This window comes from Leguminivora glycinivorella, chromosome Z, assembly GCF_023078275.1.
Source record: "Leguminivora glycinivorella isolate SPB_JAAS2020 chromosome Z, LegGlyc_1.1, whole genome shotgun sequence".
NCBI classification, from domain to species: domain Eukaryota; kingdom Metazoa; phylum Arthropoda; class Insecta; order Lepidoptera; family Tortricidae; genus Leguminivora; species Leguminivora glycinivorella.
Genome location: NC_062998.1, coordinates 30349600 through 30366756, shown reverse-complemented (window position 1 = coordinate 30366756; position 17157 = coordinate 30349600). Strand labels below are relative to the sequence as shown.

Genomic DNA, 17157 nt, shown 5'->3' with positions numbered 1-17157 from the left:
ATTTGCCAGAATTTCATTTGCCATAATTTTATTTGCCACCATATTCAACAATCATAATATTGTTTCTCATAACATCTTATGCCATAATCACTGTTTACTATATTAATCAAGTGCCAGAAACTTTGTTTCCCATAAAGTCAGTTTCCATAATACAAATTACATTTATGTATCCACGATAGAACAAAGCGGAATTATACACTTCCTCGTAAGTAGTTCGATGGTTCAATTAATAAAATATTCCTTGTCGAAACACTGACTTAAACTTTCACGATTTTTACACATATTTAAAATTGCAAACGGGACTTAATCACGCATAACTGTGTTTTAAACACTAAACAGAACTAACCTCCGACGTTTCAAGGGCGGCATTGTCCCCGTGGTCTCGGAGCAGACTGGATAAATTTGACATCCATATCTTCTAGCTGTAGGTACGAGTTTATCGAACTACCCGCACTTGGTCCCGACTAAATACCCACTTGAACAGTTTGTGCACTAGAGATTTCGATGTCACCTTGTCGACAAACAACACTCACGATATTCGGTTTTCGGTTTCGGTTCGGTTCGGCGATTATCGGCCCCGTTTGCAATTTTAAATATATTCCTTGTCATAGTGAAATACTCGTGCGTCGAATTTTACTCTTATTTCAAACTAAGTCAACTAAATATTTCCTTGTAGGCCGAGTGGGACCTGCCATCTAATACTACTTATTGGACAACAGTTTTACAGGTTATTTATCTAATTCCATGCCAAACTCAATTAGGTAACTCACCTCCGTCGGTGGGCGCAAAAAATAATGAAATTGTTATATTTTAAACTCAAAGTGAGAAACGGAAATCCGATGCAGTTAAACAGAAATATGATTCCATATAAGTAATTGAGCTCGGTACGGCGGTGGGCGCGAGTGGGTCGAACAATGGCCCAAGCTGCTGGGCCGAGCTTTGTCCCAGCGAGCACGGAGGCGGCGCCCACGCGGCCCACCTCGTGTTTCTATTTATTTACCAAACCAACGCCGTTTTATTTAGCACACGGCTATTATTAGCACGGGCTTTTTATAGACGCAGGCTGGAAGCTTTAGTGCACCTGTATTTGCCTAGGTTACATATATTTTCCAACATATATACTCTCTGCCGTTGATAGCATTTGTAAAATCGAAAAGATCTAGGTATACTTACTAACGGCGTTATTATAAAATTATTTACAATCCTGAATAGCTAAATGACTTTTGTCTGTCGGTCATACTGATTTGTGTATTATGTGAGAAACGAGAAAAAAAAGATATCCGCTGAGGAAATCTTCCTAAATCGTACCCCCTAAAAGAAAATACGAATTAAGTTTTCGGAAATGCCGATAAAAATACATGTCGTTTTTCAAGGTTTTTTATTTATTCATTCAGTTATTAACTAAAAATACATTGGTCAGGTCACTGAACACGGTGAATTAGTTGTTTCATTTTCTTGCACTCGCATTGCAATTGTAAATATATAGATAGTGCTTCAATTTTAAATTTAGGAACAAGTTCGTGTTAGACAAGTTTTCCTTACCTATGTATTCGTCGATGCTTGTTCATTAATCGGGCTTTCACGGCGTTTAGTTGCGATCTCAAGAGTCTGAAGAGTGATGTAATCTTTAAGAGAGCGCTTAGAAAAAACAATGCTTGTCGGCTCCTCTGGAGATTTCAAGGGGCGAGGGAGGCGCGACGCAGCAGTTTACAATGACCCTTAACAAGCTTTAGGGTTGACTCTTTTCTCGTCAATCGATAAGTGTTCTAAATACTACCTTTACAGTTTAATATTGAACGAATAATAAGTAACATGGGTGGTGGTAAACTTAGGTACTTAGGTATATGAGAATAGTTTTCCGTACGGTTTCATAAGCGCTTTCGTATCTAATTTTCGTTGCTACCCTCGTGCGGCGCTTAGGACAACTTTAGGTGTAATAGCCGAGCCGACGTTATCAAATTCTATCCGGGTAGTTTTTTTAATACTTAATCTTTATGAATACAACTATAATACCCTGACACGTCTGTATCTATTAGAGTTTATCATTCTTTGAGATAAATAAGTGTATCGATGAATAATATTCAAAGTAACAAGTAAGTATATCTATAATGGTTTTATGAAGCACCCGATTAATGATAGGTGTAGTAGTATAAACGTTCGAAACTGTTCAATACTAATTAGAGGGGAAAAAACATGAATACAAATCATACAATGTGTGGCCAGCCCTACTTGAGTAAAGGTTAATAGAGCTGAAAGCAATCCCAGCAGAGAAAAATGGTTGGCGGGTAAAATACTGAAGGGTTCTCGAGGCCAACGTGTATTTGAGCACGTCCGATCCGACCGCTTTCCACCGACGCGGGCATCTGATTCAATGCCACTACACATAGGTAGCTGCATCGACACTCCCGACTAATTAAGGACTTGGCGGAATATTCTGCGCATTCCAAGCTACAGCTACAAATCTATAACGAACTTGACCTCTAACTTAACAAGGTTTTCAATCCGTACTCATGTCTGTGTTAGTTGGTTTCGCAATACTAATAACTTGGCTGTATGTGGCCCAACACACAAACTTGCTGTTTGTATGTACATACACCATTTCTAACTGATGTTCTTTTCTTACACATACCTATTAGGTTTTCGCAACCTAGGTTTGTGCACTGTCATTTTACTTTATTATCTGTGCTATCGAGTATTTAAAGTTTGGAATCCTACTAACAATTAAGTTAGGACTAAGATAGCTGCTTATGCCTTATAAACTTAAACTATAACAAACAATACAAGGGACCCGAGGGCTGGCGCGTATTTCTCTCGACGCATTGCCCTAGCAATACAGCGAGGAAACGCTGCCAGCGTAATTGGCACCATGCCGCAGGCGGAACAGCTGGGTGGGGTGTTTTTAGGGTACAAAAGGAACCCTTATGGCGCCGCTCTGTCCGTCTGTCACATTTCAAAATATCTCGAGAACTACTTATGCTATCGATTTGAAATTTGGAACAGTTATTAAACATTTTGAACCTCTACAAAAGCTGATAGTATTATTAAAAAAAATATATTAATATTAATTATAGAAAATCTGCAAGTTACTAGTTCAAGTGGGGTATCTTCAGAAAGACCTCAAATTGTACATATCAAAACTTTTTTTTATATTTTTTTTGTTATGGAAAAAAAAATGAAATATTTATAATTTAAGTTAGTTTTAGTTTATTATTTATTATGTTTGAGTGTACTATCATTATCAATACTATGAATATATTGTCATAATAAAAAAAGAACAATACAGTTATTTGAAATGTAAAAGTTACGTTGTAGAGTTTCTCCGCATTGTAAAGTTTATTTATGCAGCTCTAACCTTGACTCGCCTCTTGCCACTAACACGCTTACACACTTATTAGCAAGTGTCATGTAGTTGCACGGGTTGCTGGGGGAGGTCATCACACACCTACTCGTGTAAAGGACAGTAGTAAGGATTCAATTGGTTTCTCACCTTGTTGAACTTATGCCGGAACAGACCAGAATAATAAGAATATGTCAGACCCTGAATTAGTATTAAAGACCGAGGGCAATGTAATTACTGTTACCTAGTACCTAATAAGTTAATATACTCCTACCCCTTTGTACATACCTACACGTCTTTAAATTACGCAATGATGGATGGCACTGGCAGATTTGTCTTTAAAAGGAATCTTAGGTTTAGAAATTAGTTTTCTGCATTTGACATTTTTGTCCTACTAGCTCCTCAGGCCTCAAATTCTACTAGATTCGGAAAAGCTTACATATTAAAATTATTATTTAGCGAAGTGAAGTTCCCGATATCCCAATATTGTGAAGATAGGGCGCAGCGCGGCTGCGCGCGGCGGGCTTTGGCGCCAGACTTGCCGCTCAGTCAGTTTTTGACCAGATATGTGGAGCGTTGCACTGGCACCACGGGGCTGACCGTCAGCAAAGCTACGGCCGCGGCAGCGGCAGCGTCGTGCCGCACGTTCGTTTTTTATATCGATAGTTTTCCGTGGTTTTCACTAATAATGGAATCGAAATCGGTTGAGATTTTGCGACATCATTGCGAAGTCTTATGTTAATCAAGTCACTTATTCGGTTCAGAATTGCAACCTTAATACATTCAGATATAGAGTGTGTTCGGAAAGGAGTCGTGGAATGTACCTATTGGACTGGACCCCATACATTTCACGACTCTTCTCTTTCCGAACAGACTATCAGACGTACGAAAGCATTTAACCATCTGTGATTTAATTAACCCAAGTTGAACAGAATCTATCGCTAAGACAGCTTTGAATATTTGAATATTTAGTGAATTTGTATTGATAATATCAAGATGAGTTCTATCTGAAAACACACTAAAATTTACGTTACGTTAAACCGGAAAGGACAAATTGTCAAATATATTGTTACCAATTTCAATGTTCAATGACCTGGCGTTACGAATGAGGCGTAATGTTGGTGCTTCGTGGTCACACGCAGTTGTGAAAAAATGTATCAATATTTTGTTGTGCGGGTTTCGCACTAGTTTGATCTTGATTGTTTTTGTACGCTAAGGTTGCCACTTTGTTTACACACAATGTCACTAAGTATACCAGTATAATATTTTTGACACTTAGTATGTTTTCTAATCACTGGATTGCAGGTAGACGAAATGCTCCTTCTGCGCTGTTCTCATTTGGTTTGAAGTTTGAAAAAAACAATATTTATCTAAGTATAAATGAAAATCGTGGTAGGCTAATTAAGACAATAATAAAAGTTGAGTCCGTGCGGAAAGAAAAATGTCGTGTCGTGAAACGTAAATATTTACTCTTTCCGCGCAGCCTCTAAGTATCTTTAGAGTTATTCAATAAAACCAGAAGCAGTATAATTTCGGATGACACATGATGTGTTTCTATTGCAGGTCGCTGCCAAAGCTTTGCAGCCAAGAGGAGGAGGCGGGGAGACCACCACAAGGCGGAGTGGTTACCTTTGAGCCAATTCAACACGACCACGATTTCTGCGAGCGAGTTGTTATCAATGTGAGTACTTCTACATATATGATAACCATCAGTGCCGTTTATTTAGGTAGGCGTGATTTTTCCAAAACCAAATTGTGTTTAAATCAGGCAAGGACCCTCGTTTATTGACCTTATAATGGTCCGTAGATCAAACTTGTACTGCCCTCCGTAATATGCATCAAAGTCTAGATTGCTCCACTTCTGAACTAATTACTAAGAACGCACGATTAGAATAATTATGACACACTAGATCGAGCCCTCAGGGCTTCATAATTATTTTATGGTAAATGGTCACTCGAAAAGTTTTGAGATACAACAAAAAACTATTGAAGATATTAGTACTATTTATATTACACTACGTACCACGTGCCACCGTAGAAAATTACTTGGCGGACACTTCTACGCGGTCTAGCTCCAGTCACCCTTATACACCGTGTAACATGAGGAAACCGAATAATTTTAACAGCATAAAATTTTAAAAGAGTAAAATGGCATATAAATTTTTCTGGATTTCGCCTACTTTTAGAGTTATATTAAGCATTAAAAAAATATCAATTACTTATTATTTCTCAGAACAAAACGCTGTTTTTATGGCGATAATGCCGTTTCCGGACATAATCTAACTATCCTCGTTGATAGATATCAAAAAGTATCTAACTATTGACTCGTTCCAAACAAGTATTTTTTTTTTTTGTAAAATTGTAAATATTTATGAATGACACAAAAATATTTTTGGTGAAATTTGCTCGACTTCATATACGTACAGCATTTTATCTTTATTTTGCCCTCAGAAACGCGTAGTTAAAATTTTTCGGTTTCCTCATGCTACACGGTGTATGTATGTATATGCTGGTTCTTACTCATACCTAATTGTACTAGGTACGAGTTATTTTTATATAGTTCCCAGTCGCCAGTCCCACAGTCGAAATTGCCCCGCTGTAACTTAATTAATTTAAACTTAAGTAGTTTTTTTGTGTCGCACAACCTTTTTGCTGACGAACAAAAAGGGTTCCGCTAATATAAATCCATAAATATGGCCATTTTTTCCATTCCAAATCCATAAAATATTTTTCAGTACAGATGGTGTTTTTTTTACGCACTAGTGCGAGAAGTGGTTCATTATATGCCAGGTCGAAACTTCGGATGGCCATCTGTACTGAAAAACGTCGTACAATACTCGTGCGAAAAGGAAATTCGTAACTCGTGTCGATTTAAAACACTCCCTTCGGTTTTAATTTATCGCCACTCGTTTCGAACTTCCTTTTTTACGCACTTGTATCGTAATGTACTATTATATTCTATCCTAGATATTCATTTAATTATGATCTCCTTAACACAATAACGACACATTTAGATAAAACAACCGGCCAAGAGCGTGTCGGGCCACGCTCAGTGTAGGGTTCCGTAGTTTGTCGTATTTTTTGAAAAAACTATTTTACCTATCAAGTTCAAAATAATTTTCCTAGAAAGTGGTGATAAAGTTCTAGTTTTGTGATTTTTTTCATATTTTTTAAACTTTTAGAGCGCTTATTTCCGAAAATATTTAACAATATCAAAAAATGATTTGCGTAAACCCGTATTCATTTTTAAATACCTAGCAATGCTCGCATTTATTTCTTCCCCCTCTCCGAAGAGTGTGTCCAATCCATCTCCATTTTCGTGTCGCGATTTCCTCGTCAATGGGTGTTTGCTGGCATATACTCCACAGGTCTTGATTTCGGATAGTGTTTGGCCAGAAAACGCGAAGGATCGACCTTAGGGACTTGTTGACGAATACTTGGAGCTTTTTCGTTAGGCCCTTTGTCACTCTCCACGCTTCGCAGCCAAACAGTAGCACAGATTTCACTATGGATTCGAAGAGGGAAAGTTTGATTCGACGCGTGAGCACATTTGACTCCCAGACGGCCTTTAACTGAGCAAACGCAGCCTTCGCCTTTTTTATTCTGCTGTCGATGTCGTCGTGACTCTAGGTGTTTACCCTAATAATAATTTAAAAAAAAACACTTTTTATTTTTGCACTTTGTCGGCGTGATTGATAAACATATTGGCACCAAATTTCAGCTTTCTAGTGCTAACGGTCACTGAGATTATCTGCGGACGGACGGACGGACAGACAGACATGGCAGGGACGGACAGACAGATATAAGGGTTCATAGTTGACTACGGAACCCTAAAAAGTACCTGTTATGGCATCAGAACTAAAGTAGGTACGTGTGTACTTTGAAATCCATTTCATTTCAATGCTTATATCCGTACTATTTTATCTATATTGAAAAGACTGAGAACGCTTCAAATAGTCCGTTTACAAAACGTCCATAATTATATGTAAAGTAGAAGACACGGAGTACATACATTATTCATATACGAGTCGAAATACTTAATAATATAATATATATCTACATATCGTCACTACTTTTAAAAAATCTCGTATCTCACGCTGCTCCTCAAAGTTAAAACGCAGTAAGTCTATATGCATTCCGTACATACTTACTACAATTTTCTTTTCATTGACAGACGAAGATACAAGTTTTTTGAAAAGTAGTGACGATATACATTTTTGCGTCTATCGTTTGATATTTCCCGAGCTGCGTTTACCGACGTCACTTGCGTAAACGTGTCGACGTGCGTGTTCGCGAGCTCAGCCGCGTACATAGTCTGTTGTATGACTAACGACCCCTATAATTGCCTGTAGCGAGCTGCCTACCTGTTGATTTAACAGAAGTGCGGGCGTAATGCTGAAAGCTTTTAAAGTATCGAACACGTTATAATTTTTTTCATCAACTCGCTCGTAAACGGTGTTATTAGGTACATGCCTGCATACTGAAACGTAATGAGCTATTTTACCGCGCTAGGGCGGTAAAGTGAATACCTGGATGGGGCCTTCCACGACCTGTCAAAAATTACAAGATGGCGGACGAATGTTCGAAATGTCAGCGTAGATAAAATCAATACATTTAGTTTAAAATTTGGTTATTACTTCGCGAGTGTGATATAGTACATTACGATACAAGTGCGTAAAAAAGGAAGTTCGAAACGAGTGGCGATAAATTAAAACACGACCGAAGGGAGTGTTTTAAATCGACACGAGTTACGAATTTCCTTTTCGCACGAGTATCGTACGACGTTTTTCAGTACAGATGAGCCTCCAAAGTTTCGACCTAGCATATAATGAACCACTTCTCGCACTAGTGCGTAAAAAAAACACCATCTGTACTGAAAAAAACATTGTGTATATCACTGGCGGCTTCGGCGTCGGGCTACAAACAGCCTCTCCTTCGTAATCCTTCACTTTCCGCCCCTAATACGCAATGTACTATTAGATCAAGAGCCCAGGGCCGCCAGACCTTCCTCAAATTCTCAAGGATGAAACTTTGGGATAATGTAGAGTTCGTATCGACGTTTAACGTCTGCATATTTTCTAGAACGGCCCATCGGCCATTTTTTTGCTATCAAGTGCTGAAGGTGAAAAAAAAAAAGTGCTAACTTTCCTTAAATTCTCAAGGCTGATTTATATATGTATATGTTAGAGCACGTTGTTAGAAGTTAGTTATCATCAATGCCAGACCGTTTCCGCCGGCCGTAACTTTTGCCAGACGCGACAAAGTTGACAAAAAACGACTCTAACTTTCCTCTAACACCCCCTTAGGGGTCAAATTTTTCAGAATCGCTTCTAACGTCTAATATACATTATAAACGTAAACTGTTGTGCCAAATTCAACTTCTTAGCTTTTGTAGTTTCGGCAAACTATCTATAATCACAATTTTACTGATGTTCATAGCGAACCTTTAAGTCGGTCTGGCGGATGGTTGGGTCCATCCGATTGGTCTGGCTGCTTACAAACGGTCTAGTTATAGTTCCCTGTGTATCATATATCAAAATCAGACTTGAGAAGAGGAAAGTTAGAGTCGTTTTTTGTCAACTTTGTCGCGTCTGGCAAAAGTTACGGCCGGCGGAAACGGTCTGGCATTGATGATAACTAACTTCTAACAACGTGCTCTAACACATACATAAAAATCAGCCTTGAGAATTTAAGGAAAGTTAGCGCTTTTTTTTTTCACCTTCAGCACTTGATAGCAAAAAAATGACCAATGGGCCGAACTAGAAAATATGCAGACGTTAAACGTCCATACGAACTCTACATTATCCCAAAGTTTCATCCTTGAGAATTTGAGGAAGGTCTGGCGGCCCTGGGCTCTTGATCTATATTTTGTATTAAGTAGTTTTAGGATTCCGTAACAAAAAAGGACCCACTTATAAATTTCAGTCTACCTGTCACAAAAGCTACCTACACCAAGCATGATTTACGAGTATAATTATAGGATTTACAATCTTCATACTAAGAATTGTACCTCGATTTTTTAGCGCCACCTATTACATACTACCATAACACATTGATGATGCCTACAAATTTATTATTTTCAAAATGTGTAATGACATGATGTCATGATATTAAAATAAAGAAATATGTCATTTGTTCTTATAAAAAATAAAAACACGCAAAAATATTTGGGGAAAATATGATTTTGGCCACTTGCAGGCTGCGAAACAGCGCCATCTAGTTTTAAGCCAAAAAAGCCCATACATTTCAGGGGTACGCTTTTTTGTATGGGTTTTGTCAGTCCCGTTTATATCGTTCTTGCCTACGCTAACATTTTTTACACTATTATTGTCTTGCACATAACGATACTAATTAGTACCTAGAGTGTACTTCTTGAGTATTTCAATCACACTCGAAGTGAAAAGTAGAGCATCATAAATGCGATTAACGAAAATCTGTTTTAAAAACATATTAGAAAAATCTAAAAGTTACTAATTTAGCAGTAGGAAATTTATGATTTGTCTACTAAGTCTTGCTAGTATTTATATAGAAGATGAAATATGTCTAAATAACAATATTTTTGTAAAAACTACATGTGGTACACGTAAAGTTTCTTTTTGTTTTCTTGAGCATAAAGTGTAACCCTTGTAGGCTTAGCAATAATGACCAAATCTGTAATACAAATTGCCCCGCCCGATGGTCCCGCGCCCTCGACCACCGCGGCGCCAACCAATGAAAAGAAATATTTTCTATTCGAAAACGGATAGCAAAAATGCACTTTATCTATACAAGAGTGCAAAGTAATTTCATACAAATTTTAACTTGATGCCTTAATCTGACTGGTAGAATTTACCTACAAATAATTATTTTTAGTCATAAATATTGAATAGATCGCTGGATTTGATTTATTTTTATGTATTATAGTCAGTATTTTGTTCGTGTTGGTGTGGTGAAAAATGTTGTGTTTCACTCGATGACAAAGTTATTTGTTTAACCTACGTGCCTTGAAACCCGCTCAACGCTCAAGATTCCACTTTTTGAACCACTCGCTACGGTCGCGGTTCAATATTGGAATCTTTCGCTTGTTCGGGTATCAATATTGGCACGTGCGGTTAAACAACAACTTAGCGCCCTTTAAAACAAATAACTACCTATTTCTAAGAATAAATTCACAGCGAGCTACAAATAGTCTTAATTTCTTTACATAGTTCTAAATGCGTGCTATCCGTGTTTGCTAAATCCTAGCTGTTGTTTTCTTTTTAACCGCCGCCCCAAATCTCAAGGAAGGTGGTTCTCAATTCATCTGTATTTTTTAATGTTTGTTCCACGATATCTCCGTCGTTACTGGACCGATTTAGATTTTTTTTTTGTGATTGAATGTATACATACATACAGATTGGTCCCATTTTTATCAGAACCAAGTTCTGATGATGGGATCCTGGATAAATCGAGGGAACTCCTCAAATCTGAAAGGCATACATATGGTGATTTTTGTGTTTTTATAAGAACAGCATGCATTTACATACGGAACAGTGACATTTGATGCAGTGAAACTGCTGATGATGGTCAGAACGGAACTCCTCAAATCCGAATGGCACACTTACAGTGACTTTGGTATTTTTATAAGACCAGCATGATGCACTTGTAAGTCCAGGGGGCCGATTTTTGAGTCTCACTGTCACTAAAATACCGGTTGAAATCGGTGAATTGCCTATTATTTTCAGTGACAATTTTCTGAATTCGAACGCCGTGAGACTCAAAAATCGGCCCCCAGAACAGTAACATTTAGTGCAGTGTTATCCTGAATACCAATAAAATAAAATAAAATAAACTGCTGATAAAGATCAGAACGGAACTCGTTAAATCTGAACGGCACGCTTATAATGACTTTGGTATTTTTATAAGAACAGCTTGCATTCACTTTCAGAACAGTGACATTTGGTGCAGTGGAACTTCTGATGATGATTAGAATGGAACTCCTCAAATCTGAACGGCACACTTATAGTCACTTTGGTATTTTTATAAGAACAGCAAGCATTTAAGTTCAGAACAGTGACATTTATTTGTTAGGAGATTTGTTCTCTTTGTTATGTTTGTTAAGAATATTATTAAGTTTTCAAGTCAAATTTTGTAAAGCTCGATTTCCTATAATCGGATATCGGATTCATGAGGAATTGAGGAAACTCCTCAAACCTTAACGGTATACGTATATTCATTTGTGTTTCAATCAAATAATCAAAGATTTATATTACAATCAGTTTTAACAAATACCTACACATTTCTACATAATCCAACATTCGCAAGTACCTTTCACTAGAACCCCAAAAGCGGCGGTTTTTTTTTCATAAAAATTATTCAATACATATTTATTTGACTTGTAGCTTGAAAAAGTTAAGTTTAACGGAAAATGTGCTCAAAATATGATTAAAGTTGACATTTCTTGTATAAGTAATTATGTGAAAAGTACTTTCTTGGTGTGACTTCGTATTCAGAGGTTAAAAAAATGGCCGCACTTTGAAGTTATTAATTTTGGAACAATGATGACGAAAGTTTCAATACGCCTTTTGACGACTGTCTGATCCTCTTGCTAGACCATGGTAGTGGCATAGAAATGTATAGTGGGGTAATTTACATCGAGTGACCTGGCAATCGAAGGAAAATTTTATTTATGTTGACTCCCTAAAATGTATCCACCTTCGAGGATGTATCAAACTCGAATTACTTGCATTTAGAACCAAATTTTTCGGTTACCATTAAGGCGAGATTTACTTGTATCTTATATGAATAAACTGACAAAGACGCTTTATAGCAATCGACAAAGTGGGACGTTTTCCGTGGACACTCACAAATTAAGGTAAGTAGACTACTTCCAGCATGATGGGAGTAAATTTTCAAAATGGATCTACTAGTAATTTCTAACCTATCGTTTTAGGCCCCTTTCGTGTAGTTAGTACCTACGAAGAGATGTAGTTAATTAATTAAACATGTTTTTTCAACATTCCAAAAATCTGTGTATCATTTTGTATGTATTATTTGTTTTAAAAATATCTACCTTCTTATTTAAAAGATGAACATGTACATAGGTCCTTACTTTACTCCTTGGCAGAGTCAGATTCTCATTAACGGCCCGTGCCTAGAGCCGAAAAAGAGATTGAAAAGACGAAGAAGGAATCCCCCGATAAATTGAAATGTGTCAAACCAAGTGCCCTACAAGTACCATACAGTGTGTACAGCGTCTCACTACTAGAGCGGCTTCCGTAAAATCGCGTACAATGAGAAAAAATAAACAATATTTACATACAGGCGCACTGAAAGTAAGCATAATTTAGTTTTACGATTCACGGGCACATCGAAGTTTCACACGATGTTTCTTTCGCCGCCACGGATGTAGTTTTGCGGTTGGCAATGGACCGGTCCAAAAATACATTATATTGTGTGTTCTCCAAGGGCGCCGCGTGGTAGGCGCAGCGGCGGCGCGGTGCGTGGTAGCTGGCCCAAACAACGCGAGCATATCAACATTTTTAATTAATGTTACGGTACCCGTCGCGCAATTACTTCGACCGCGAATAGTTCCTGAATACGGAGTCACCATTTTATGATAGAGCAACAGTGCTGTTACACGGGCAACACAATTGCCAGCAATTCACATACAATTGCCGCGCTTGTTCAATACGCACCAACTAACTATAGTCCGTTCTCTATTGGGAAAAGGTATGAATTTTTGAGTACAGCATTGGCGTTTGGTACGGGTATTATACACGTCCTCCTGAGTCAAATAGGACCGGTAGCCATAAGAGGGGGGGTCAAAGTATGGAGCTCCCGGTGGTCAGAAAAAAATATGGAAATAAATATGAGGATTTGTTTACATTTCGTGACTACTAAAAATTCATTATATTAAATATTGCGCTATATTTTGCTATGGAACCCTAAAAAACTAGTATTGGGAATAAATTGAGCATTATCTAGTTACATAAATAAGTCACCAAAATTAACTTAAAAGTTCAAACTAATCGGCCAGATTTTTTTTTCTGATCACCGGGAGCTCCATACTTTGACCCCCCTTCCCCCCCTTCGGACACGGAGTTCAAAGTGGCTACCGGTCTTATTTGACTCAGGAGGACGTGTATAATACCCATACCAAACGCCAATGCTGTACTCAAAATATATACCTCTCCATACAAGCATGCCCAATAGAGAACGGACTACTAGTAAACGCGGCAATGGCATGTGAATTGCCGGCAATTGGCTTTAAAAAAAGTTCGTACGATACACGTGCAAAGAGAAAATTCGTAACGCTGTGGTTTAATTTATCGCCACTCGTGTAGAATTCTAACTCAACGTCATAGTGTAATAATGGAAGAAATGGATCAGTTACATTTGTCCCCCAGTCGAGATTTGCCCCGCTGTACCTTATTAATTACTCATTTGTTTTTCTTAACATTTCATTTTCTTTTCAGGTTAGCGGACTAAAATACGAAACCCAACTACGGACATTAAATCAATTCCCAGAAACACTTTTAGGAGATCCGTCAAGACGGATACGATACTTTGACCCACTACGGTAAGTTCAGTTCAGTACTATGTTTACTCACAAAATGAAAAATGACTGCTCTACCTTAAAGTGAATAACCAACAAACAGAGCCACTACCTACATCTGTCAGACCTAAAATGGAGTTAAATAGGAAGATGCACGTTTTGCAAACTGCGTTATTTGCAGTAGGGCCTGAGCTACGAGATCACGTAATACATTAATGAAATACTTCTACTGCTTTAACCTCCATCATTTTGTCTATACAATTACAAATAGGTAAAAGTAACCATACGAAATATTATATACGGATATTTTTTAGGAACGAATACTTCTTTGACCGGAACCGACCCTCCTTCGACGCAATCCTGTACTATTATCAAAGCGGCGGACGACTGCGGCGTCCGGTCAATGTTCCACTGGACGTGTTCTCGGAGGAAATCAAGTTTTACGAACTGGGCGAGCAGGCCACTAACAAATTCCGGTACGCGTTTAACAATTTATTTACATTATACTTATTTTTTTCTCATAAATTCCATTGCTCAAGAACAACATAGGCACACTTAGTGTGTTTAGAATTACTGAAAGTTGCCTGTTCATCATTTTGTAGAGATAGTCTCTAAATTTGTAGTAATTTTATAGAAAAATTGAACAACTTTATATAACGTCTATTACAGTGAGGATGAAGGTTTCATAAAGGAAGAAGAGAAACCTCTCCCTTCAAACGAACGACAACGCAAGATTTGGCTTCTATTTGAATACCCTGAGAGTTCACAGGCGGCCCGCGTAGTTGCCATCATCTCCGTGTTTGTCATCCTCCTCTCTATCGTCATCTTCTGCTTGGAAACGCTTCCAGAATTTAAGCACTATAAGGTCTTTAATACCACAACAAATGGTACCAAGATCGAGGAAGATGAAGTGCCCGACATCACTGATCCCTTTTTCCTCATTGAGACTCTCTGTATAATCTGGTTTACGTTCGAATTGATAGTGCGGTTCTTAGCATGTCCAAACAAATTTAATTTCTTTAGAGACGTGATGAACATTATAGATATAATAGCTATCATTCCTTACTTCATCACTCTGGCCACCGTGGTCGCTGAAGAGGAAGACACGCTGAATCTGCCTCGGGCACCAGTGTCCCCGCAAGACAAATCGACTAACCAAGCCATGAGTCTCGCCATACTTCGAGTGATTCGGCTTGTACGAGTCTTCAGGATCTTTAAGTTATCCCGCCACTCTAAAGGATTGCAAATCTTGGGAAGAACGTTGAAAGCATCGATGCGAGAACTTGGACTTTTAATATTTTTCCTGTTCATAGGTGAGTGGAAAAACGTCATATCTAATAATTCGTCGTATTGTATTATGACAAGTCAAAATATCTTATATTAAAAATCTATTCTAAGCAATGTCCCGAGTCACACACGTAACTTTATCCGTTATTAAATTTTCCAAGTATTTGAGTAAACATATTGAGATACAGTAAGGAGTATAAGTTTGAAGCAGAGCAGCTACGGAAAGAAACGCGCAGCGCGGTCGATGCCGGGCGGGACGAGGCCGCGACGCGGGCTTGAGGCTTGCGTACACAACAAACTTTGTGTTCGCAGGGGTGGTCGTGTTCTCCAGTGCCGTTTTCTTTGCTGATAAAGATTGCCCCGATACTAATTTCTCATCAATACCTGATGCCTTTTGGTGGGCAGTGATTACAATGACCACCGTCGGCTATGGAGACATGAGGTAACCCGCGTCGCGCACCACCCTGACCCCGTCCGCTCGCAAGCGCTCCCTGGCCTGTATGTCGCACTGTATTCGCCGTTGGTGTGTGCTTGTTCTTAAAGGTGTGGTGCTGTTTTCATCTGCGGTGTACTTCGCTGAAGCCGGAAGTGAGAACAGCTTCTTCAAATCCATACCTGATGCGTTTTGGTGGGCGGTCGTGACAATGACGACCGTAGGATACGGAGACATGACGTATGATACATCGACATCACCCTTTGTTTCATCCACGCCTTCTCGTCATTTCATTTTACCCTACTACTCCACATTTGACGTTTTAACACGTTCGTGATTTTCTTTCGCCACGTCATGTAACTATGCTTCAATATGATTTTATTGTCGGTTCGCTTAGAACTTTTAACCGATCACTTTACACTCTACCCACTATTTTATTACAATATTATACTTACTTATTGCACGTTCAAGAACTTCGTTTCTGTCTTGTTATTTTTTACGACGGTCTACTGTTTGTCATCGTTCTCTTCCTGAACCCCTACAATTTTACATGGCAGCGTCTTTACTGTAAAATTTTCCGAAATGTGACACCCCAACATTACCGTTCTCAATCAATGATAGTGTTCTGTCGTCGGTGTGACAATCGCCCCTCCAAAAGCGTATTTATGAGTGGAAAAGCTTTAATTGTAGACACTTCAACTTAAGTTTAATTTGAATCCTAGTAATCAACCCAAAGTGAACTGCAAAGTTGACATAGTTAATCAATTCGTATGAGTTGAAGTGAAACAAATGTATGTGTACGTAAAAATTCCATCCCTCAACCGAATGTATGCTCCTATTGTAATGCTTTTGCTATAAAATAAATGTTACCTGCCCCTTGTAATTCAATGTTGTGACTTAATTAGCTCGTCGAAAATGGTGGTGGTCATGTATATTGAACGCACGTTTTCGAACAAATTTCATCTAGGGCATTAGAATTATTTTGCTTGTAATCCTAATAATCTCTGTACCAATGTCCGTATGTTTCTCCTATCATAAACTTCCTACCTATGGTTGCGTTTATTTCAGTCTCAATAGAGGTAAATTTTACATTAAATAAAGCTACTATGTAAAATTGGTGTTCAGATTTAGCATCGCTTGTTTTGTCATCATTAGCTTCCCATCACTACATTAGATAGCTTTTACACCATTTTCGATAGAGAAAGTTGCAGTGTTTTATTTCGGCGCTGTTTAGGCATGATTTCAATATTCCTAGACTCATGTGGTAGTGTCCATGTCGTAGCCTCTTCACTCTATAGGTTTATGTTACGTATTTAATTTTTACTTTCAGTTCAACTTGACCTAACTGCATTCGATTAAAGTGCAAAACTAAGAAGATACGTGTTGTTTATCTTTATATCAGGTGGCAATTCGTTTTACTGTGTTTTGCATTTTTTAAACCGTGTGTAGTCGCTGGCGCTAACCTCAATTTGCAAAGCGATAAATTGCAATGCTCAATTTCAGAAACAGTAAAAAGCTAGCGAGTGTGAAAGGTGATGAATGAAATTGTTATTATTTAATAAACTTATTTTGCTCTGCGAATGG

General features: G+C 38.2%; 1 protein-coding gene across 1 annotated transcript in view; it reads left to right on the top strand.

Moving 5' to 3' along the window:
* Positions 1-17157, top strand: part of LOC125241841 (potassium voltage-gated channel protein Shaker) — a 279032-nt gene that overhangs the window by 246557 nt on the left and 15318 nt on the right. The window contains 5 exon segments of the mRNA XM_048150503.1: positions 4901-5018; positions 13774-13877; positions 14168-14329; positions 14523-15166; positions 15684-15813. Of these exon segments, the coding sequence (XP_048006460.1) occupies positions 4901-5018; positions 13774-13877; positions 14168-14329; positions 14523-15166; positions 15684-15813 (1158 nt within the window).